This window comes from Bos taurus, chromosome 2 (assembly GCF_002263795.3).
Source record: "Bos taurus isolate L1 Dominette 01449 registration number 42190680 breed Hereford chromosome 2, ARS-UCD2.0, whole genome shotgun sequence".
In the NCBI taxonomy this organism is placed as follows: Eukaryota; Metazoa; Chordata; class Mammalia; order Artiodactyla; family Bovidae; genus Bos; species Bos taurus.
Genome location: NC_037329.1, coordinates 79983222 through 80008206, shown reverse-complemented (window position 1 = coordinate 80008206; position 24985 = coordinate 79983222). Strand labels below are relative to the sequence as shown.

Genomic DNA, 24985 nt, shown 5'->3' with positions numbered 1-24985 from the left:
GTATATGGTGGGGTGGGGTTGGGGGCTTCCCTGATGGCTCAGATGGTAGAGTCTGCCTGCAATGCAGGAAACTAGGGTTCGATCCCTGGGTCAGGAAGATCTCGTGGGGAAGGGAATGGCAACCCACTCCAGTATTCTTGCTTGGAGAATCCCATGGACAGGAGCGTGGAAGGCTACAGTCCATGGGGTCGAACATGACTGAGCGAAACACACACGTGTATATGTGTATGCAGGCATGCTGTCTTCAGAGGGGAGGACTCTGGACACCTTTTGTTTTGGGAAACAATTTAGCCACAAGAGAGACTGGATCATATGGTTTCAAAGAATAACATATGTTTGATGTTACATTTAAAACACGTTTATTTTAAATATCCATCTGTCAGCCACAAGCCCATGGAAATCTTACGACTGCTAAGTCAAGAGAGGCCCCCTATCTAAAATTTAAATGCAAATAAGTCTTCCTGTGTCGAATAAGTACCAGAAAAAGATGGAGGGAGAGTTGACACAGTTAGCTTCTTAGCATCTGGGCCCCCAAGGTTTTCAAGGGGAACAGTAGAAAGTTATTCCCTACAAAACTTAAATGAAGCATAAATTAAACTCTGCAGATGCAATTATTTCTCTTTACGGTCCAAGGCACCAGCTGGGTAGGCTCAAGAGCCATTTGGTGCTCAGGGGGCAGTTTGCCAGGCTGTCTCTTCTCTGTTTGCTGCCACTCACACCAAGTGCTGAAGGACATGGTTAAGATGCTGAAACCACCACCCTCTTCCTCCTTACTTCAGTAGTTGAAAAAATACTTTAAAAACTGTTGCCATTTTTGTTTGTGGAAAACATACCTGATCACATTATTCTAATCTTTTTTTCAGTAACAGAATTATTCTATTCAGCAGCTTAGAAAATAAGACAGGCAACAGAAAAAGTAATAACTTACTTTTTAAAACAGAAAGCAACAAAAAAAACCTAAGTGCTATATAGCAGATACTCTATCAACAAAACAAAATCTGTCTCTAGAGGGATAATACAAATATGGCTTTCTTGGGCATATTCTGAAAAATTCAGTATTTTTATAAGTTTTATCTGTAATCACTTTATAAATTTCTGATCACTTGGTTTTGATTCTTCTCTAACTGGAAGTATAACAAGTCAGTTCCTTTACAAGCAGAGAAGCGCCAGGCTGCCACATTGAACAGTGTGGGTAACTCTGGGGTTGCTGACTAACTGCCCTGCAGGCAGGGTACCAGAAAAGCACCATAAGTAGGTGAAGAAAAGGAGGGTGCCAAATCTCTGCTTTTTAAGTGAAGACCCAGTGCTGCTATCATGTAGAACAGAGGAGACTTCAGAGCTGCTTCAGAAGAGAACCAAGGTAGAGATTATGGTCACAGTTTGTATACAGGATTCTCTAATCATATTTTCACCTGTAGCATAGTTTACTGTGGGCCATTTTAATCTTCATCAATTTAATATCAAATATCAAAAGTACTCATTTGGGTTACTAATTTGTTAATAGAAAATTGTGAGCAATCTTCTCCAGATATTTTTAGGGTCGCTCTCCAATGCCAATAATTTTGGCTCCTGCTTTGCATTTATCCTGAGGAAGCTTAGAGATGGAGTAATTGGAGAGATTGAGATAAGTGAGGAGAATAACAGGGCCAAGTGACCACTAGTGAAGGTTTGTCCTTATAAAAGAATAAACATGAGCCCAGTGTGTGCAATAGAAGCCCTGGGCTGTGTGTTTGTAAACCAGGATTAAAAATTAATGGAGCTGACAGACTCTAGGAGCTTCCAATCTGCTCTAAAAAGCTCTTCCTCAAAGATAAAAGATGTCAGGGCCCCTGGGTCTAAGCAGTGTAAATCTGTATGAACACCCATCATTACTTCATCAGAAGCTGCAGACATTGGCTTACTGCAGCTTCATGAAATTCAGTCAGTTTCCCTGATCCTTCCTATTAAATAAATGGTGTGTTGCAAGCAGTCACATTGTTCTAAACAACAACAAAAACTGAAGTGCCAAGTCTCACGTTGCTGTTCTTCAGTCACTTAGTCATGTCTGACTCTTTGCGACCCAACACACTGGAGCCCACCAGGCTGCTCTGTCCATGGAATTTCCCAGGCAAGAATGCTGGAGTGAGTTGCCATTTTCTTGTCCAAGGGATCTGCCAACCCTAGGGATCGAACCCGGGTCTCCTACTTTGGCAGGCGGATTCTTTACCACTGAGCCACCAGGAAAGCCTGCCAAGTCTCATACAGACCTAATATTACTAATTTAAACACAGTCACTATCAGATAAAGTGACAATTTCTTCCTGAGATAAAATACCTAAAGAGTCCATGTCTTCTCAGACAGCCGAGAATCTCTGTTATCTCCTTATCAGAGGGGTCTACTCTTGACTTGTCTGAAACAGCCTTGAATCTAGGAAAGGCTCATCTGAATGTCTGAGTTAACGTCTGAGCCTGCCTGACATGAAACACTCTTCCCTGGACAGCTCGTCAGCTCTTCTACAAAAGGTGAGTCCAGTGGGACTCAAATAACAATGGACATGGGGAAGATGCAAATATAGTTCTGAAATGGTGTTCATGATACTGGATAATCGATACTTCTGATATTAAAAATAAGATGTTTTTGGAACATACACCATCTTTTACAAATTTATTTCTTAATTGAAGGATAATTGCTTTACAGAATTTTGTTTTCTTGTCAAGCATCAACATGAATCAGCCACAGGGAATATACACCATCTTAATTAGCTTAGAGGTAACTCCAAAGAATGAATGAAGACCAGAGAAAGACTTACTTAATTGTTCATATAAACGTTACTTTCCTTAAGATTGCAAGAGAGAAAATTTCTTTCTGAAATATTTGCCTGGGAACTGAGAACAATCCATCTGCTTGTGCCTACTTCTTGCCAGAGGGATGGTCTCAAAAAGTTATTATATAAAGTTATTGGTGGTGGGGAGAGTGGAGAGATGTGGGAATTGAATTATTATAAAGAAATATCTTTCAGAAAAGTGGGGCTAAACATTCAATTGTATAACTTGAATGAACAAAGACATTTAAAATCTTCATTTTAAGGGAACACTCAGGAGAAGGAAATGGCAACCCACTCCAGTGTTCTTGCCTGGAGAATCCCAGGGACGCGGGAGCCTGGTGAGCTGCCGTCTATGGGGTCACACAGAGTCGGACACGACTAAAGTGGCTTAGCAGCAGCAGCAGCAACAGGGGGTAGGGGGAGGTGAAGGAACAGAGGGTTAGAAATGGAGAAGTTTTGTTTCTATCTGGTCTATTTATTGAACAATTATTATGCTCTAGGCATTGCCAGCTTGGGTTTCTACATGGGGTTCATCTCTCCTGCATGTTTTTTGTACTGTGGCATCTTCCATTAATATATGCTCAGTCATGTCTGACTCTTTGAGGCCAGACTTTTCTGTCCATGGAATTTTCCAGGCAAGGATACTGGAGTGGGTTGCCATTTCCAACTCCAGGGCATCTTCCTGACCCAGAGATTGGACTCATGTCTCTTGTGCCTCCTGCATTGACAAGCATATTCTTTACCGCTAGCGCCAACTGAGAAGCCCCTTCCACTAATATCCACCACTGTAAATTCATAAATGAAAATTCAGGAGTTTGAGCATCCTTTCCTAATCCAACTAAGGGAGCCTGTGGTAGGGAGTGAGAAAACCAGGAGACACGGATTACAGTCTGGTTTTGCCAGAGACCATAAAACCTTGGACCAAATTATTGAATCTCTCTGGGCCCTGATTTTTCTTACCTGTAATATAAAGGAACTGGAAGTTACAGACTGCAATTCTCAAACTATGGAGTTTTGGCAAAGGGTCCATGAGTCTACATGAAGTTCTGTTTACCATATCCATGAGAGCAAACATATGTATTTCCACTTTGCAAATGTGTTGAGATGTTCTATGATTAAGAAAATGAAAACTTACTGAATGCATTCAAAAACTATGTATCTGCCCAATCAGAAGATGTTAAAAGCATGAGGTCATGCAGGTATTCATGAATAAATTAAGAAGGGGTCTTCATATTAGACAACATTGGGATCCACCCAATTACATGACAGAGAAGATCTCAATATTGTTTCATTGCTACTCTTGAAACTCCACTGTGAAAGGAAAGATTCTCGTTTCAGGCAAGAGTTGAAAGTGTTTTCCCTTCACTAACACTTTTAATCCTCAGCATCCACATTCTAAGTCAGAATGGCAACTTGTGAGACACTCTCAATGTACCTTCATTTGAAGAGCAGTATCAGGTTTCTACCAAGCAATCAAATGGCATTTTTGTCTAACGGTGTACATTTGGCAAGACTTGTTGAGGTGAAGTCTAAGATAAAGCAAAATGGCCCATTCAGGGATCTGATTTTGGTTTAAAGACATTTTATTACCTTCATGAAAAGAACAGTGATATAATTATTGAATGATAAGTAACTTGGTCACATCAAAATAGGACTTGATGGCAAAACTAAGAATTTAAATCTTTGCACCCAATATAAAGTAGCTCCCATTCCTAGAATGTAGCATGTCTTAGCAGAAAATATAACTGGCCCTTGAACAATGCAGGGATTAGCATCACTGACCCTCTACACAGTAAAATTCACGTACCTTATAGTTAGCTCTCCATGTATATTGCTCCTCCATATCTGTGGTTTTAGCACCCAGGGATTCAACCAACTGTGGATTCCGTTGTTCTACAGTATTTACTATTGGAAAAAAAACTGCATGTAAGTGGACTGAAAAGTTTACACCCATGTTGTTCAAGGGTCAACTGTAGAACGAAATCCTGAAACGGTTGCCCCAAAGAACAAGTATCCAGAGGTGGGTCTGTTTGGCAGGTAAGTTGACAACCATGTGACTAACGATGACTTCTGAGCAATCCAGGATGCGGACAGCAGACCTGTACATGCAAGTGCCCATTAGAAATGGCATCTTTAGAAAGAGAGATGAATGGTGTGTCTGCGTGTACACATATCTGCATGTGTACTTGTGAAATAAGGGGTTTCAAACAAACTCTGTGTGTCTGCTGTGGTTTGGGGGCAGTTCAAGACACCACATGGTATCCTCATCTGTGGGGTTTCTTTCTAGTGGAAGGAACAAATCGGTGGGTGTATTTCCTTCCCTTTTTATAATGTTTCTGTGCCAGCTCCCAACTGCTTTTCATTTAATATTACCAGATCCCTTTTCTTTTTCGGATCCAAGTCCAATTTGTGCAAGGAAGTAAAGACAGCTGTTACCAAACTGCCTTGGAGATGAGCAGACAGACTGGATTCCAACTTCTGCATTTCCTGGATATCTACCTTAATTTGTCCATAATACCCAGACACAAGAACTTTTCCCCTATTTATATTCAAAGCTATGGTAAAGTGAATGTGCTTTCCAACAAAAATATGCCTATGAACATCTTTCTTTTTATTTTGGCTTATAGTCACCCAAATCTTACATCATTCAGGTATGACCTAAATAAAAAACTTATGATTATACAGTGAAAGTGAGAAATAGATTCAAGGGATTAGATCTAAATAGACAGAGTGTCTGATGAACTATGGATGGAGGTTCATGACATTGTACAGGAGGCAGTGATCAAGACCATCCCTAAGAAAAAGAAATGCAAAAAGGCAAGATGCTTGTCTGAGGAGGCCTTACAAATAGCTGTGAAAAGAAAAGTCAAAAGCAAAGGAGAAAAGGAAAGATATACCCACTTGAATGCAGATTTCCAAAGAATAGCAAGGAGAGATAAGAAAGCCTTTCTCAGTGATCAATATAAAGAAATAGAGGAAAACAACAGAATGAGAAAGACTAGAGATCTCTTTTAAGAAAATCAGAGATACCAAGGGAACATTTCATGCAAAGATGGGCACAATAAAGGATAGAAATAGTATGGACCTAACAGAAGAGGAAGATACTAAGAAGAGGTGGCAAGAATACACAGAACTATACAAAAAACATCTTCATGACCCAGAAAATCATGATGGTGTGATCACTCACCTAGAGCCAGACATACTGGAATGTGAAGTCAAGTGGGCTTCACCAAGCACCACCAAGAACAAAGCTAGTGGAGGTGATGGAATTCCAGTGGAGCTATTTCAAACCCTTAAAGATGATGTTATGAAAGTGCTGCACTCAATATGCCAAAAATTTGGAAAACTAGCAGTGGCCACAGGACTGGAAAAGGTTAGTTTTCGTTCCAATCCCTAAGAAAGGCAATGCCAAAAAATGCTCAAACTACCACACAATTGCACTCAACTCACACGCTAGTAAAGTAATGCTCAAAATTCTCCAAGCCAGGCTTCAACAGTATGTGAACCATGAACTCCCAGATGTTCAAGCTGGTTTTAGAAAAGGCAGAGGAACCAGAGATCAAATTGCCAACATCCACAGGATCATCAAAAAAGCAAAAGAGTTCCAGAAAAACATCTATTTCTGCTTTATTGACTATGCCAAAGCCTTTGACTGTGTGGATCACAACAAACTGTAGAAAATTCTGAAAGAGATGGGAATACCAGACCACTTGAGTGCCTCTTGAGAAACCTGTATGCAGGTCAGGAAGCAACAGTTAGAACTGGACATGGAACAACAGACTGGTTCCAAATCAGGAAAGGAGTACGTCAAGGCTGTATATTGTCGCCCTGCTTATATAACTTATATGTAGAGTACATCATGAGAAATGCTGGGCTGGATAAAGCACAAGCTGGAATCAAGATTGCCGGGAGAAAGATTCAAATTCATTGGAAGGACTGATGATGAAGCTGCAACTCTAATACTTTGGCCACCTGATGCGAAGAACTGACTCATTTGAAAAGACCCTGATGCTGGGAAAGATTGAGGGCAGGAGAAGGGGACAACAGAGGATGAGATGGTTGGATGGCATCACCAACTCAATGGACATGAGTTTGAGTGAACTCTCGGAGTTGGTGATGGACAGGGAGGCCTGGTGTGCTGTAGTGCATGGGGTCGCTAAGAGTCGGACACGACTGAGCAACTGAACTGAACTGAACTGAAATCTTACAAATATTAAAGACAGAAATAAGTTTTCTCTCCTTCTGAGTAAATGTTATACCTGGGCAGTGTTAAACTTGTCAAGCCCTTTTTGAAATTGAATCTCAAAAATGCCAGCTTAGACATCTGAATAGAAACTTACTGATTTTCCCCCATGAGGAAGTATGTGTAAATCACTCAGTCATCTCTGACTCTCTGACCCCATGGGCTATAGCCCACTAGGCTCCTCTGTCCATGGAATTCTCCAGGTAAGAACACTGGAGTGGATAGCCATTCCCCTCTCCAAGGGATCTTCCCAAACCAGGGACTGAACCCATCTCCGGCATTGCAGGTGGATTCTTTACTGTCTGAGCCACCAGGAGAAAGTTATTAGGTAGTTTCAATTGAATAAAATGGCTGTTTCCTATCTAATAGATACAGCTCTATCTTCTATGAGCTTCTATTCTAAAAGCTGTTTTCAAACTTTAGGAAATTCATTTCAGGTCATTTTTAGGGGCTATAACAAGGAGAATGAGTCTTTATGATTACTCTGCTTCAGTATAAGTTAGATTACATTCTATGAGACAACAGAATGGCAATATTATCATACACATTATGTTACTGAATAAACAATGAAGATGACCTTGTAGCTGAAGGACTACTTTCAGATTTCTAAATGTAAGTTTTATTTTTTGCTGTGCAATGCCTCAACAAATCCACCCCTCTCCTTTCTGTGTATAAGCTAAGACCCATGTAAACTTCTTCCTTGTTTGATTTACAGACATGCATACCTTTCTGGGAAATGATTATTACTGTTACATATAAAATTAATAGTAAACATGTTTTTCTATGTTTATAATTTGCCCCTCATAAAAAAAGGAGGGGGTGGTGAATACATATGCCTTTACTGCTCCTCTCTGTCAATTACAATCTCTATGTCAGGAAAGCTGAGTTTGCAGAAATCATTTTAGAGGAGGCAATTCTGAATTTAACTAGCATAGAACTGCACACAAGAGAATGGAATGGCTGATTACTAGGAAATGATTCAGAAAAAAAAATTTAATTAAAAAAAGTGTTTGAGTACCATAGAAGCCAATGATATGAATTCCACTTGCAGTACCTCACAGCCTCACCTACAAACTATTATCACTGCACAAGGTAAGTCATCGTAAAACATGGTAAAAGTATTACTGTAGAAGACTAGTAAAGAACCACCTCAGAGGTCTTTCATTATGTACCACAAAAGAACTGAGCTCTCTGATGGCTCAATGGGTAAAGAATCTGCCTGTAATACAGGAGACGTGGGTTTGATTCCTGGATCTGGAAGATCTCCTGGAGGAAGGCATGGCAACCCACTCCAGTATTTTTGCCTGGAAAATCCCACGAACAGAAGAGCGTGGGGGCTACAGTCCATGGGGTCGCAAAGAGTTGGACACGATTCAGCGACTAAGCACAGCACAGGAAAGAACTGAATTGAAGACGGAAACACCTAAAAATGAAAGAAAATACTCAAACACACTTTTTATGAAGACTGCACGGAAAACTGTAAATGGAGATGATTAGGGATATGGATAGGAGCCAGTGAGTTAATGGAAAACCAAAATATCATATTAAATTAGAAGCTGCTAATTTACTTCAAGGAAACCTTGAATCTTTTCTCCATATGATCCCATTAGAAACTCCCATGCCTGATCCTTGTGGCTAGAGAAAGGCTATTTAACTTCACATTTTTAGAAATCCAACTGTCACTACTTAAAGTACCTGAAAATTTATTAGTCTTAATGCTTTTCCCCCTTCTACCACAAGGGCGTAGGACCTCTAAGAGTCATGAATTTCACTTCTAAATGACTATGCCAACATGTTGCAAAGCTACAAACTAATATTAGTTAGTACTAACACAAAGACACATAATCAATGTAATAAAGAATCAAACAGTATAGTGGGGCAGGGATGGCCTTTTCAATAAAAGGTGCCAGGTTCACTGCATATCAATGTGGAAAAAAAGGAATCTCGACTCCCTACCTTACACCATTCAAAAACAAAAGCAAACAAACAAAAACTCCAATAGACTAAAGAGCTAAATGGGAAAGGCAAAATAAAGGGTTTAATGGAAATCATAGACAAATATAATAATAAACTTGGGTAAACAAGCATTTTGTAAATAGAAAACTAAAAGTATTAACCATAAAGGAAAGAATCAATGAATTGTACTAGGCTAAAAGGGAATATCAAGCCATCAAAAGGCACTGGTAAGCAAGTAAAAAGGAGACCAGACTGTGAGACAATACAGACAACACACATACCCTATAAAGGTCTCATATACAAAACAACTGCAAGTCAAAGACAGAGAATTTGAACAGAAAAAAATGTCAAAATACTTGAATAGGCACTTCACAAAAGATGATAAGCAAATGGACAATATTGAAAAGGTGTTTGGGTTCCTTAGTCACCAGGAAAATTTGAATTAAAGATCCATCAGAAGGATCAAAGTGAAAATGACGGCCAACACCCAGTATGGCAAGGATGTGGTGCAACCATGACCTCGTGCGCTACTGGGGAGAGTATAAACTGGTGCCGATTCTTTGTAAGACAGTTTGACGGAATCTACTAAAGCTGGACACATGCTTACCTATGAACCAGCAGCTCTATTCCTAGGTATATAACCAGCAGAAATGTATAGATATTCACCAAAAGATGTTCATAGGAATGTTTGCAGCAGCACTATGAGTAACAGCCAAATGCCCATCACAGCAGCATGGATTACAAAAGTGCTGTCTACTCACATGATGAAGTATCATACAGCCAGGAGAACAAACTTTAGCTACATTCAATAATATAAATGAATCCCACAATTATACCTTCCCCAACTTATGACAGGATTACATTCCTGATAAACCCCATTGTAAGCTGAAAATTCCGTAATCCAAAGGTGCATTTAATACACCTAACCCACCAAACAGGGTAGCTTAGCCTAGCCTGCCTGAAACATGCTCAGAACACGTACATTAACCTACAGTTGGGCAAAGTCATTTAAAACAAAGCCCATTTTATAATAAAGTGCTGAACATCCCATGTGATTTACTGAATGCTACACTGAAAGTGAAAAACAGAAAGTTGTCTGGGCACAGAATGGTCATATGTGTATCAGCTGTTTCCCCTTGTGATCTCGGTACTGACAAGGAGCTGCTGCCACTGCCCAGAATCACAGGAGCATCTCAGGCCCAGGGAAAGATCAAAACCCAAAATTTGAAGTCGTTTGAATGAAAGAGGCCAGAAAGAAGAGAATATATTGGATGATTCTATTTATAGGAAGCAAATAAAAAAAGGTCTAAATTAAAACACAATACTAGACAACAAAACAAAATTACTTTTGCAAGGGATGACTGGGATGCAGGAATTTTCTGGGTGCTATCTTTGGGGTGCTTCTTTCTTGGGTGCTAGTTATATGGACGTGTTCACTTGGTAAAAAATTCTTGGAAAGGTCCATTTCTGGTTTGTATATATTTCTGATGTGTATATCATTAAAAAAATATATTTTTAAAGAGAATATGCCAGATCCATTAATTGGTGCGAGAAAGAAAAGAAGCAAAAAAAAAAAAAAAAAAAGAAGTTGGAGTGAAATGACTTAAGAGAATATTCTTAAAAGTCCTCATCACAAGAATTGAGAGGTGATGAATGTTAACTAAATTTACTATGATAATTTCACAATAACACATATAGCAAATCATTATGTTGTATACCTAAAACTACCTGGAGGAGGAAATGGCAACCCACTCCAGTATCCTTGCCTGGAGAACCCCACGGACAGAGGAGCCTGGCGGGCTCTATAGTCCATGGGGTTGCAGAGTCAGATGTGACTGAGCATGCACACACACCTAAAACTAAGTGTCAATCATATCTCAAAACTGGCTTAAAAAAAAAAACATTAAAAAACTAACTGCAATGAAAAGGTAACTGGCTGATCTATTTCTTTTCTCAGTACTGCCAGGCCTTTTGGTGAATACGGAATTAAATTCTGTTCCCAGTTTTCTCCTTAAACACTGAGAAGCTGAAACTATTTTCCTTACAAAGTTAGAATTTTGTTGAATTTTATGAAATTGAGCAGTGGGATCTGGCCATCATGTCAGCAAAAAAAAAAAAAAAAGTTAATGAGGAAGAGATTGTGGTTTACGCTCTACTGTGTGTGATTAACTCCAGATTTTGAAAATGATCTTCAAACCTAAGAGAACAAAGCAAACAATTTCAAGATTTGGAAGAAAACAACTGAAAAAGAATGAATTTTCTACCAAGTGGCTATTGGAATACAAGCTGATGAGACTATAAAGTGTCAGCTCGTCAAGACTGAGGCTTCCTATGGTTCAGCTAGGCAAACCCTGAGAATGAAAGCACAGAGAATGGAACTGTTAACATGAGATCCAAAGAAAGAGCCCCTCCAATAATAACATAGCTCCTCAACATTAAATCTTCAAATGGAAAATGAAAACTCACAGCTGCTTTTCTCACTAGAAGGAAAGAAGAGCAGAATACTGCCCTTCCTTTTCATGAATTTGAGTACTGCAGTATTAATGGAAAAACAATGCCCAGTTAAAAAACAAAGGCTCCTACTACAATGTCTTTTGGCAAAAGAATAGACCATTACGGAATTTACCAGCAACTTACACCATTTCAAAAAGCGCTTGCTATTTGAACATCTTAGGGCCTAAACTACCTTACCTAATACACGAAAAACAGCATACAAAGAGAGAAAAAAAAAACCCAAATGCTGTTTTCTATTATATGTAGCTTCAAAGAATTTTAAACCATGCTGTAATTATCATAATTATACTCAATTACATGAACTTGAGAGTTCTCACTCAGCATATTACTTGAAATGCCATGATAATAAAACCATTTATTCTCTTAGATTTCAGCCAATCAATTCTAAGGATGTGCCCAGGTCTCAGAACCCTTGGCCCTGGCCTTGCTATTACAGACAGGCCCCATATCCCCTGGAGTACGAGCAAAGGCACTCAAACTGCAGCTGAAGGTCTTCCATTTGAGTATTGGGTCCAAGTTATTAATCCGAGTATGAAATCACAAAGCTGTATCCAGCCTTTAAGTCGGTAACTTCCCCAAGTTCCTTTCTTGCCTGTGGTAGATGGATGTCAAAGTCAAGGGTAACTGCATCAACAATGCGGAAACTCAGCAATATCATGGTCTGATGTTTGGTCCTCACTGCCTGGTTACTTTTTTCAAGCATAACATCTACAAGACACTCCAGGGGCCGGGCAACCAAGTGGTGGTTGGGAATAAGTTAGAGCTGTGTTACTAGGGTACACAGGAAATCTGGAGTGCCACCTGTACTTTAATTCTCCACTGCAGGACAGTGACAGAACTTCAGACACACAAATCGCGGATGCTCACCTGCTACAGTAGGTGACAGTACGGCTTATCAGTAATGTCTAGTTAGGTAGGACATAGGTGAGCAGCACAGGCCAGTCTGGCCAACAATGCTGTGCCCTGAGAGCTTCCATTCAGGAAACAACCTAACGATGATCAGCAGGGGACTGGATAAATAAAGTATAGTGCATCCATACAACGGAAGACTATATGGTACAAAGAATGAAGACTGAAAAAGGCCAAGTAAAGAACAATACCTATAACATATTAGCTTTTGTCTACTAAAGCAGGAGGAAGGTTAAGAATCTCTATTTTTATTTCCTCTTGTAAGCATATGCATAAAGTAAAGTAAAAGAAAGATTGGGAAAGACTGAAGGCAAAAGCAGACGAGAGGAGCAAAGGGTGAGAGATAGATAGCACCACCGACTCAATGGACAGCAATGTGAGCAAACTCCGGGAGATAGTGAAGGACAGAGGAGCCTGGTGTGCAGCAGTCCATGGGGTTGCAAAGAGCTGGACACGACTTAGCAACTTAACAACAAAGTAAAGCAAAACCAACTGAAAACTATAGTTAACTTTTCAGGAAGGCATAGGAACTGAGCAAATGATGGGATGGAAAATCTGTGTTATATGTCTTTTCATACTTCTTTTTATGTCAAACAATGGGAATGTATCACATATTTTTTAAAGCATTAAAAAAAAAAAACCCACCTCTCAGTTCCAAATTTCTACTCACCTATTTCAGGAATCATCAATCTACCACTTTAGATACATGTTGGAAAAGACTAAAAGAAAGCAATTATATCTTCTACTTGAACCAATAAGCACAAAGGCTTTTGAGGATTTTTTTACAGCAACAACTTTTTTAAGTACAAAAGTTAAAAGAAAATCCCCAGAAAAATAGTTTCAATGACTGCTTCTGGTTTATAAAAGGTAAGTGAAATTCAATTACACAGAGAACATGTAATGTTTGGATTGTAAAGCCTTTCCGTGCGATAATACATTGACACACAACTTAAGAAAATAGCTTGAAATACAAAAATACAATTGTGATCCAGGAATGGCACCAAATTAGAACAGTTTTATTATTTAACATACCAATGTATATACATTATCCTCCCAAATAGGAAACAATTTTGATTCCAAAGTTTAAAATGTGATTTCCAAAATGAATCCTAACTATAAATTTTGGGGTAAAAATAGTCCTGCAAATTAACACACATCATTTTGATCCTTGACTAAAATATGCACCCTGTACTAATCACTTCTCTCATACAAAATGTATATTACAAATAAAACTTTCAAAAAAGATCTCAGATGTTTACTGCATATCATAGAGAATGCTTACCACCATCTGAAAGGCTTTAAGTCCTTCCCTTTATTAGATGTTTAAAACAGATACTCAAATCTGGATGAAAACAACACTCTGCAGGTATTAGCATATCTAGGATCATATATGATGCTTATCAGAAAAAGGAATATATAACTTTGCTGGACTGCTTCTGTTACTTTTTCTAAAATAAGAATTACTCTTTCTTACTGTTTTAAAAGCAATGATAAGAGATGTGAACAAATTAAAAGTCCTGTTCAAATGTCAGTTTTCTCTTTTCAAACAGAAACCACATGTAGAGGCATTTTTACTCAGTCATATATTTCTACTTCCTAGGACCAGCCCTTCTTGAAGTATATATTGTTAAAGACCATCCTACAGGGTTCCTAATGAACGCTGTCCATTATCGCCAGTAACTGTTCTCGTCTCAGCATTTTCAAACTCTCTTAGCTCTGGTAAAGCCAGCACAAACCAGCCAGAACACAATGGCCTTAAGGGGAAAAAAAAGGGGGGAGCCTACTAATAAGTTTTTGTATCGCCTAGTACAGTGCCTAGCACAGAGTAGGCATTCAATAAATAGGTGACGAATGGATGCACTATCTTTTAAGACCGTTTCCTACACTTAGATGTATTAATGATTTATGAGTAATATGTTGCATTAGGGCACACAAATCTAACATGATGACTAAACAAAGAACACACATGACATGGCGGAGATACTGTTAGCGTCTACAATTCCGTCCCAGGGCAGCATGTGTACTTTAAGGGTTAAAACTATTCCAATAATAAGAATTGATTAGTCAAATATTTTTATTTTGCCAAGGGACTCTAACAGTATTAACCTTTGGCAATTCCCCAACATACAATGAACTCCAAACAAAACAAAACCAAATTGCACTGTTACAAAGAAACGAGTCCATGGAAGCAGAGAGGAGGCGCCAGTTAAGGGACAGCAACTTCAAGGAGGCGGTTGTTTTTTCGCTTGCACGTTGGGACACTCCCGTTTTTCTGGTTGCCCTGAATAAACTTCACGCACACTTTGTCCTGCCTGAACTGCACCAGGAACCTAGGAGGAAACAATAAGACAAACTAAAGAAAAGTACACACAGAACAGCTGATGATTACATGAACACTAGCCTTTGTTTTTTAATGGATATTTACCTTGACAAGTATTCCCCTTTCCATCAGCCCTTCCAGCCCAGAGGATTATACCCCCAGGCATTACATTGCCTTTTGCTTCCAAAGGCCACCATTTAGCCCTAAGTAAACCAAGTTCATTAGCTCATCATACTCCTATCCAGTAAGAAGGGCTATGAATATCCACATTTGGAATATTAATAGAAAGACAAACATGCTATTTTCCCCATTTTTATCCACTTCTGCATAGCAAAAATAGTAAAATTATCAACAAATTGAGAAAATGAAATGCAGAAATAACAGAGAACAGGTCCAGAGACACTCCAGACTATGGTTTCCAAATATTGGATATTTACACACTTCCTACACTACTTTTTTTATATCTATACACTAAATAACTGTGTTTTAAAATAGCTATGACCTACAGAATAAAAATGATGAAATCATAAGTCTGATCTGCCAGTTATATTTTTAATATCCATTTAAATATATGTATACACACACATATGTCACTATAAAAATTTAACAATCTATCATGTACACCTAAAGACACCTCTTATCCTACCAGTGGTACAAGCAGTACACTGTGGGAAACGGTATTTTAGTTCAAATCTTTCCTTTCACAGCCCAAGAGCAGTCAGGCATTTGCCCACAAGACTACTTGTCACAGCTTCCTACAAGAGACATATGACTGGCTTCCCCCTGGGCTGGGTGCTGTGAGGAACAGGCACTGCAGGTACGAAATGAGGTCTCTGAGGCATCACCAGGGAGGCATACGGGCAGCGTGGCTGTCCTGGAACCCAGGCTTTCCCAGCTCTTTTCTCTCTACCATCAGAATCAGTATAGCATTACCATGTTTTCAGTGTGTTTCTCAGGGAACTGTTTCTGAGTTACTGGTGTATAATTAAATGAGTCAGTCTAAAAAGCATGTGGTAGGTCACATGTTCACTGGCACCCACGATAGCTCTGCTCTGTACACGTCAGTCTCTGCTTCAAGGTCTAAAGAGCCCATGTTTCGCAAACTTTATGCACTGGAGTGAAATGTGACACGTAAGCTTGTACTCATCGGTGGTACATCTGAGCTTTAGATGGGCTGTTTCTTTTCAACTTGAAAGCACTAAAAAGGCAGCTCTAGTTCCAAATTCACCTGCGATCTCTCTCTAGCATGCACACTTAAATCTATGTGCCTCAGAGAGAAAACAAAATCTTTCAAGTTTAACACAAATACATACATTTAAAAGATCAAATATATTTACATTTTAATTTTTAAAGACAATCTGTAGTGTAATAAATGTAGAGAGAAGTTCTTTTCCCATTAACTTAAGCATATACCAGCTGTCTGCATGTCCGCAATTCATGCCCATGATTCACTCCAGAAATAACAGTAGCTAAACCTTACCAAGTGTTTACCACGCACCACACTGTTCTTACTAAGTTACACATATTAACTCAACTTTAAAACAGTCCTATGAGGTAAGGGTACTATTATCTGTCTTTCACAGAAGAGAAAACTGAAGCCTAGCCCACAGTGAAGACATACCATCCTCCAGCAAAGAATCATGTCAGATGCATGATTTCACAGCATCAAAACCACTCACAATGTCACAGCAGACTGAGACAGGTTAGTTGTTTGCATTTAAAATATTCAGAAAAACAACTGTATAACTTAAAGGATACACATGTATGTGTGTATTACATGTATGTATGCATATATACATATATTTAAAGTATTTAATACAAAAAAATCACTTTAGTTTTCAACATTGCAGATTCATTTTTAGAAGAACTATAGATCTTGTTTAATGTTATCCTTAAAATGTAATCTATTTATAGATTGAATAGTTTGGGAATTTAAGGACTGGGGATCACAAGGCAGTCGAGTCTCTCAATGAATTTAATTCTCATGTCTACACATGCTGGTTAAAACTGCTCTAAGGAGGAAGCAGGCCTTTGGCTTTCCTCCTGTAAGCTGACATCCAGTTTATCTACAATGATTATGGAGATTGGGTTTGTTAGAATATCTACTTCTATTTCTAAAAAGGATGCACTAAGGGAGGTTTTGGTCACTGAAATGCATGCTGTTTACAACACTGGTCTGTATAGTCCACAAAAAGACATCATGGGCATGCTTGTCCATGACTCTGTAAAATTTTGTTTAAATTTAAAATGCTCACCAAAAAAGTATATAAATTTAAAATGCTCACCAAAAAAGCTGCTTAAGAACTCCCAGAGGTTATGAAGCAGAGGCTACATGGGAGCCTTGTTCTGCCACGTGGATTCCTGGGCTGCCTAGGGAGGGACTGTGGTGCTACGCAAGGTGCCATCAGCTATTTTCTTTTTATGAGACCGACCAGTAATTAGGAATAGGAGAAGGAAAGGTGTTCTGGTCTAGTTTATAATGCTACTGAATGTTTGTTTTCTTCACATGGCCACACTGAATCTTCGCTCAGACAAGCATGTTTACTGAAAACTTACACACTTAGAACATCACCCCCACCCCTTCTGTGACAAGCAGGGTCCCTTTCACCTGGAAGTCGTGTTCTGAGATCAAATGCCTCAAAGACAAACTGTGAGAGTTGCTGCTGGGGTTCTGTGCTTGACACAGCATGCTGCACCCCCACAGGGCGCCTCAGGAGAGTCACCATGCACAACAAGACTGCAGAAGCTCTGGGAAGCGCTGTCGTGAAGGACAGTTCACCTCTTCACAACACATCACTACTAACATCCTGCCAAGGCAGTGTTCTCAGAATGCCAGTCTGGGAAGCGCTAAAAGCAGCAATCCTTAGTGGCCTGGATGTTGGTGTGGTTTTCTCTGTAAAGATGGCCTTATGGACAGGGAGGCCTGGCGTGCTGCGATTCATGGGGTCGCAAAGAGTCGGACACGACTGAGCGACTGATCTGATCTGATTAACATAGTAAACCACATGTGAAGCTACTTCATCCATATACCAAGAAGCTTCTGCATCTGAACACAAAGAATCTTTCCAGGAGGTGTGGGAAGACCAGTCCCACTACAACAGGAGCCCAGCTTCCTGAGTTATGAAATATTTCAACTAAGAGTTTAAAGATCTAACAACCCTAACAGGTTAACATTTTAATTGATGAGAACCCAACTGGTCCATATCTTTTCTCCTAAGTCTTTATGAGAAAGGACTTGATAACAAGGAAAGTTATTTTGTTTAAATTGCAATTTCCAATATAGGGTATACATAAAAGTCAATTACCACCCCTCACCCTCTATCCCCATCTAAATACCATTCCTAGTGTACAATGAGAACAGACAGTGGACCTAAGGTTCTGTCAAACCTAGTATATCAAGGAGAGCTGGTGTGGCTTACAAAGGGACAGGAATGGATATGAACTTATTTTAGAGAAACTTTTAAAAAGAGTTGAAATAAAACAGGCAGGCAAAATCTTAATTAGAAAATAAAATCATTTCCTATGCAATATGGTGATGCAAATTTTACTCCATGTCCAAGAAAGTATATATATAGACAATAAACAATCTATTGAAAAGTAATCAATTAAGTATCAATCCATATAGTAACTAAAATTCAATCCAGTGATCTCATACTGACAGATTTAATAAAGGGAGGGATGCTCCAACCTGTATGCAAATAACAGGTCTCTATAACTAGAGCCCTAATGTGAAGCCAAAAGAGCAGATTTCAGATTCACAGCAGTCTTAACACTAGTGAACCCTTGTCAACCCAGAATGCTTATTTCATAACTCTACTTTGTATGGAGAAAAAGGTATATCAAATACCTAACACATTCCCAAATGGCACTCTTGACTTCCCCCCACCCCCAAACCCCTCATTCTTCAGTGTCAACTACTGCAGTAAATGGTACCATTTTGGGCTCATGCCCGAAACCTAACACCCAATCTGTTAATAAGTTCTCTTGTTTTCCTTCAAATTACATTCAGAACCTGACTACTTTTCACAGCCTCCCACTCACACCCCTGCCTAAGCCTCGTCATCCTTACCCGACAGCTCGGAGAAGCTCCTATTTCCTCTGCTTTCACTCTTGCCTCCCTACAGTTATTCTCCACACTGCAGGCAGAGAGATCTTTGAGAACCATAAATCTAATTATGTCACATTCTTGCTCAAAACCTATAGTGGCTTTCCATCATCCTCAGTAAAATCTCAACTCTAGGCTCTACACAGACCCTGCCTCTTGCTCCAGGGTCTTCCCCTACTGCCTATTTTGCTCTAACAATGTCCACTCCTGCTTCAGGGCCTCTGCACCTGCTGCCTCTCCTGGAAGGCGTCTCCCTGGATTCCAGTTTCAATTCAAATGCCACCGCATCAAAGTGGCCTCCCTGGTCTCCCTATCAAAAATAACATCTTCTGACCTTTAATCTGCTTTTCTTTCCTCTGCCAGCATTTATTACTAACCAAAGTCACGCCACCTATTTATTATTTCATTTGTGCATATCTGTGTCCTCTATTAGGATGTCAGGCATGTGAACGTGGATACTTGGTCAGTGTCACTCGCGGCCCATCCATCACCTAGAACACATGTCGAACACATACTCGGCTCAATAAGTAGTAGCTGTAAAAATGAATGAGACCAGGTCCCTCAACTCAAACAATAAAGCTGAAACTGAAAAGACATATTCAAAAAATTCATAAACATACTCATCAGAAATTTCAATATTGAGCTTCTGTTTGGTTTGGCTGAGAGTCGTCCGATAGAGCTTGGTGGCCATTTCAATCAGGTGATCACTGCTGAAGAGAAAGTCTCCCTTACTAGCTGCTTCACAGCCCTGAAAGAACAAACCAAGAGTCAGGCTAATTGTAATTAAAGACAGCTCGGGAAGTATGTGTTTACAGGTTTGGCTGAAAACACATTGACAGTCTCTTTAAAACATCAGCTACTGGTGTCAAGTCTTCCGAATCAACAATGATGACAAGAGCAGTCATCGTTTCTTCCAACTTGCTCAGAGCACTTTAGTAAGGTCACCTAAGCCCTTGTCACCCCAAGCTGGTCGATGGACCAGAAGTACCACCAGCACCACCTGGGAGCTTGTTGGAAAAGCAGATGCTGAGTCAGGCCTGATCAAAGGCTTATGGCAGATGCTTCCACAGCGAGGCTCATGTGTGATCTGTTTGCTCGCTCAGGTTGGAACACTCACTGGCCTAACCTACAACTCATCCTGAAAGTGCTGTTCTAAAAGCTCCTCCATGATTTGGTTAAAAAAATAAGAACAGCAGCAACAACGCTTGCAACAAATATTCTAGGGCAGAGGCTCAACCTCAGCTGCACAAGGGGCTCACCTGGGGAGCTTTTGGAAAATAGGGTGCTTGTGCCCCATTCCAAGAAACTCTGATTTGGTTGGACTGGGGAAACGGCCTGTGCACCAGCATATTTTAATATATAATCGAGGTTCATAATCACCGATGAAATAATATGCTCCCTTAGGTTAAAATCCACAGTGGGGAAAACAGGCTGAACAAAGCTTATGGGTTTTTTTTTTTAAGTTCAAAATCAGTTAGATAGACTACTATCTATTAGCTAAGTATATGTCTCTATATATGTTAATATTTACTGACATCTGTTTATTCAGTGACTATTATGTGACATGTACTATGCTAAGCACTTTACATAGTTCCATTCAACCCTTATAACAACACTATTAAGTAGGTACTAATATTTTTCCTATTTTAAGAGAAGAAAAATTAGGTAGGCATATTAAAGTTTAAATACCTTGGCCAAAGTCACTGTAAAGTTAATGGCACCAATGCCAGAGTCTACACTTTAACTGCTCAATTCAAGCCAGGCGGTCCTGGTTAAGCTGACATCAAAAAATCTTCAGGTCAAAATTATTAGGCATTGTTTTACTATAGTTGCATCCTTTAATTAAAAAACCCCCAAATTAAGTAGGGACAAAAAGACATTTACCAATTTAGGAGATACAAGAAACAATAGAAGGAAGCAAAATTTTAAATGTCTTGATATTTCTAGGCATTATCTCAAAATAATGCACATAACACTGGGTGTAAACAAAAAGCTACTCAATGAAATGAGAATTCAAGTGAACAAGTCAATAAGAGTCATTAATCTTATTTAGTTACTGAAAAACAAAGCCTGAGATTTTATGTAAGAGTGAATATAGCCCAATTTTGCAGATCAGTAAGAAGGATATATATTCTTCAAGTAACAGGCATGTGGAAAATCTTAAATCAATGGCTGAGAGATTGGACCAATGCAGAAATCTTTCAGTCAAATCAATAGTTGAAGCTTTACCTCTTTGAGGTGGATGGCAAAGAAGCCATCATTTTGTGAGCTCATGGATACTTTGGTTACATCCACCAGGGGAACCTCTGACTTGATCTGTCCAGACTTTTGATCAGCAAGAAGCAGATTATTATTTGTTAAGAGGAAAATACGGGATGTACTCTACGAGAAACGAAACAAAAAAGGATATAAAACCGAAGATCAAAAACATCCCCAAATTGTCCATGTGTTTCAGGCATTAGTTATTTGTAGAAATGCACATCTCATAATAGTATTTTTCAGCCTGCACACCTATGTAAACTGAAAACACACTAAAGAACATAGACAATCTATTTCAATTTGCAAAAATTTCAGAGAATGAGCAAAATTCCACCTAAGCTTAAAGGCGAAAGAAAATAGCTTCCTTCACAGTAACTCTGCAGAGAATATGAAATGCAAAAAAATTTTTGATGTATAGCTGATTTATAATGTGTTAGTTTCAAACATACAGCAAAGTGATCCAGTTATACATACACTCTGTGTACATATTTCTTTTCAGATTCTTTCCCATTATAGATTATTACAAGACATTGAATATAGTTCCTTACAGTAGGAATTTGCTGTTTATCTATATTATATAAAGTAGTGTGTATCTGTTAACCCTATATTCTTAATGTATCCCTCCTCGCCCCTTTCCCTTTTGATAACAGTGTTTGTTTTCTGTCTGAGTCTTTCTACAATGCAGATTTTAACATTCAGAAAACTGTCCCAATTGAAACAACTGTCATTACAGGTCTCCAGGGTTAGCATTCTTACCTTCCCATTAGCACGGTTAATTTTGTTCACAACCTCAGCAATGATAATCTTTTCTTCAATGGCATCTTTGAGTTTCTTATACTTCGGATTCTTGTTGATTTCCAGGTAAGGCCCTTGGAATGGCTGCCCAACACTGAAGGAAAAAAGTTCCTCACATTAGAAATGGTTTCAGATGGAAGTACTACTAGAAAAAGGTAACGAGTTGGTTGATTCTGAAATTCAAACTTCATTACATTTTTGATGTGACCATGGCATTTGGTTGGGAAGACTTTGGTAAAAATCTCATCACATGGAACAACCAAGACAGAAATCTGTCCCAAGAAGGACAGTCAAGACCCAGGTGCATGGCCTCATGGGAAGGAAGAGGCAATTTCTTCCAGTCTGTTAATATAAAGTTAACAGCTGCCTACACAGGATTCATTAACGCCTTTAAACAGTACAGAGCAATGATAAAGAGGGCACAGATCATTATCATCTCCTGCCCCAAAGAAAATTTTCATTTTCTCACAAAGAGTAAGAAAAGCGACAGGCCTTCTAGGGGGTAGAACAGATCCAGAGCAACCACTTTAGAAGAAAACTTTGGAGCACTTAACATTACCATATAACTCTGGCTCTAAGCCGGCCATATGTGAAAGGAAAATTGGCCTCTCCTCTTAGGATATGCCCCTAAATGGACACAAGTGGCTAAGGTAAACATTCAGAATCGGAGCAGTTTTCTTCCAAACAAACTACTTCTTGCAAGAGGCACGATCATGCACCCAACATCAAGATTTCTTTTCCTAAAGACTTGTGGGATGACTTCTTCAAAGACGCCAAGAAAAAACCACAGCTTCACTTTGAGCTATAAAGTTCTGGCAATTTGCAAATGCAACTTAAAATGCTTGCATTGTGGGTGGAGGATCAGGGCAGAAAATCCACGTAGGCGGTCAGGGTTTCACAGCTCCAGGATAGGAAAGGCCAGCACCCTAAGAGCAGCCGCTTCACACAGGAGTGGGCGCGTACATGATTCCACCTCAATTAATGCTGGAGGCTCAGCACGCCACCGTCCCTGAAAACTAGTAAAACTACCCAAAGGCCTTGGCTTGATATTAACATTTTTGGGTGGTTGTTCATACTCTAACATGTTTTTAATAATACAAAGTGCTAATAGTATTGGAAATTTGTTTCTTCAAAAATGTTTTTTTTCCCCCTCCTTCCAGTTTCTAAGGAGTCATCCACAGGGAATGTTAATTAAGAAGGTTACTCTACAATTTAAAGATACATAAAGAAAATGCTGAATGAATTAAGTCGGAGAGGAAAGCATACAGACAGTTTACCTGTTTGAATATGCTTTATACAGCAGGCACTTTGAATACCATTGGTTTTAGGCACTGTGTTTGACTGAGGGGAGTGTATGCCCCCTCAAGCAGCCAAATCAGCTAACCAAGTAAGCTGTGCTACTAAAATATCTAAAGCAAATGAGTTTGGCAACTTACTTTTATTTAATCCTTTAAGAAGAACAGCTTTCAAATACAGGTAGACATAGAGAACATACCTGCACACATACCACATGCAGTCCATGTGAATATACTTAGCATATAATGCATTTTATTTCTAAGACATTTTTTTGGAAAAAGCTAGAAGTTGTTATAGATTTGGCTTGAAGTTGTACAATCTACTTTTTTTATAAATACCAGATGCAAAAGGGATAGGAATTCTGGGGTGGTGGGGGGAGGGACGGGAATGATGACCTTGGGAGATGTAAGAACATTCAGATAAAGCAGTTTTTACCAAGAACTTCACTTGGCAAACTTGCAGTTGGTTTTCCTTCTTTTACTGAGTACTTGATGTCTACAATAAAGGAACTGAAATTACTGCAGAGGCCAGTGAAGTCGGAGGCAATGAGTTAGCTGACCAAAGGTCAATATAGGCCACTGTCCAGGCAACGCTAGAAAGTGACAGATTGGCTCATTCTTCATTTATTTTACAAAGGAGATTCTGACCCAAATTGTTAAAGTGGGAAGATTGGAATGGTGATTACAGTAGATTGTCAACAGAAACCAGCTAGTCTCTGAAACCAATGGAAAACAAATAGGAATTTACCAAGTAAATCTCTTATTAGCCTAGACAATTTTCATTTTAAATGACAACTTCTAATTATTTAGGAAGTGTTTAGGATAATGCTAAGGGAGTAAAACCAACACATGTGATCTTGTTTCTCTAAGTATGCTAAGTATGAAAGCTCTTGGTCAAATGTGTTACATTCATATTCAGACTTTTCAGAGTACCTTGGACTGCAAGGAGATTAAACGAGTCAATCTTAAAGGAAATCAAAGCTGAATATTCACTTGAAGAACTGATGCTAAAGCTGAAGCTCCAATACTTTGGCCACCTGGTGTGATGAGCTGACTCACTGGAAAAGACTCTGATGCTGGGAGGGATTGGGGGCAGGAGGAGAAGGGGACGACAGAGGATGAGATGGTTGGATGACATCACCGACTCAATGGACTTGATTTTGAGCAAGCTCCGGGAGATAGTGAAGGACAGGGAAGCCTGGTGTGCTGCAGTCCATCGGGTCACAAAGAGTCAGACACAACTGAGCCACTGAACAACATATCCAGCCAAGCTCAAAATAATTCATGAAATTAAAAATCTGTGTGTCACTAAAATCAAATCCCACTAGAAAATGCCTACAAGTACATTTGAGAAACTTTTTAAAAATATTGATTTTTACGGGTAAAGTAAAATCATAATACCTAGATGGATATAAAGCCTTCTTGTCTTTGAAGAGTTCACTGGCTTCTAGCTTCTCTTCATAGATAAGTTTCTGTTGGTCTGTGAATTGGTCCCTGTATTTTTTACACTGTGAGATATGAAAAGAAGAAGAAAAAAAGACATCACTTATATAAGTAAATCATTACTCATCCTTAAATATGCTAAACCAATTTAACAGCAGTTAAAAATAAGAGTAAACGTGTATGAGATATTCATTAAAAGGTCAAGAGAATTTTTCCTTCTTGAGTTTTAAAAGTTTGGTCTTGGAAAATGTCATAAAAACTACTATTTGTGTTGCAGAACTTGCGATGCTTCTTCAAAACATACAAGAACTTCTCTGGCCTGGGCCCTCCTGGGAGTACCGTT

General features: G+C 39.2%; 1 protein-coding gene across 8 annotated transcripts in view; it reads right to left on the bottom strand.

Moving 5' to 3' along the window:
- Positions 1-13420: 13420 nt before the first annotated feature.
- The window catches only part of MYO1B (myosin IB), a 199208-nt gene continuing 187643 nt past the window's right edge, over positions 13421-24985 (bottom strand). For all 8 annotated transcript variants that reach the window (XM_024976322.2, NM_001102199.1, XM_059875676.1 and 5 more), the window contains 5 exon segments: positions 24601-24707; positions 21866-21998; positions 21080-21232; positions 19471-19598; positions 13421-14755 (listed from right to left, as the gene is read on the bottom strand). In XM_024976322.2, the coding sequence (XP_024832090.1) occupies positions 14632-14755; positions 19471-19598; positions 21080-21232; positions 21866-21998; positions 24601-24707 (645 nt within the window). In that variant the 3' untranslated portion in view covers positions 13421-14631.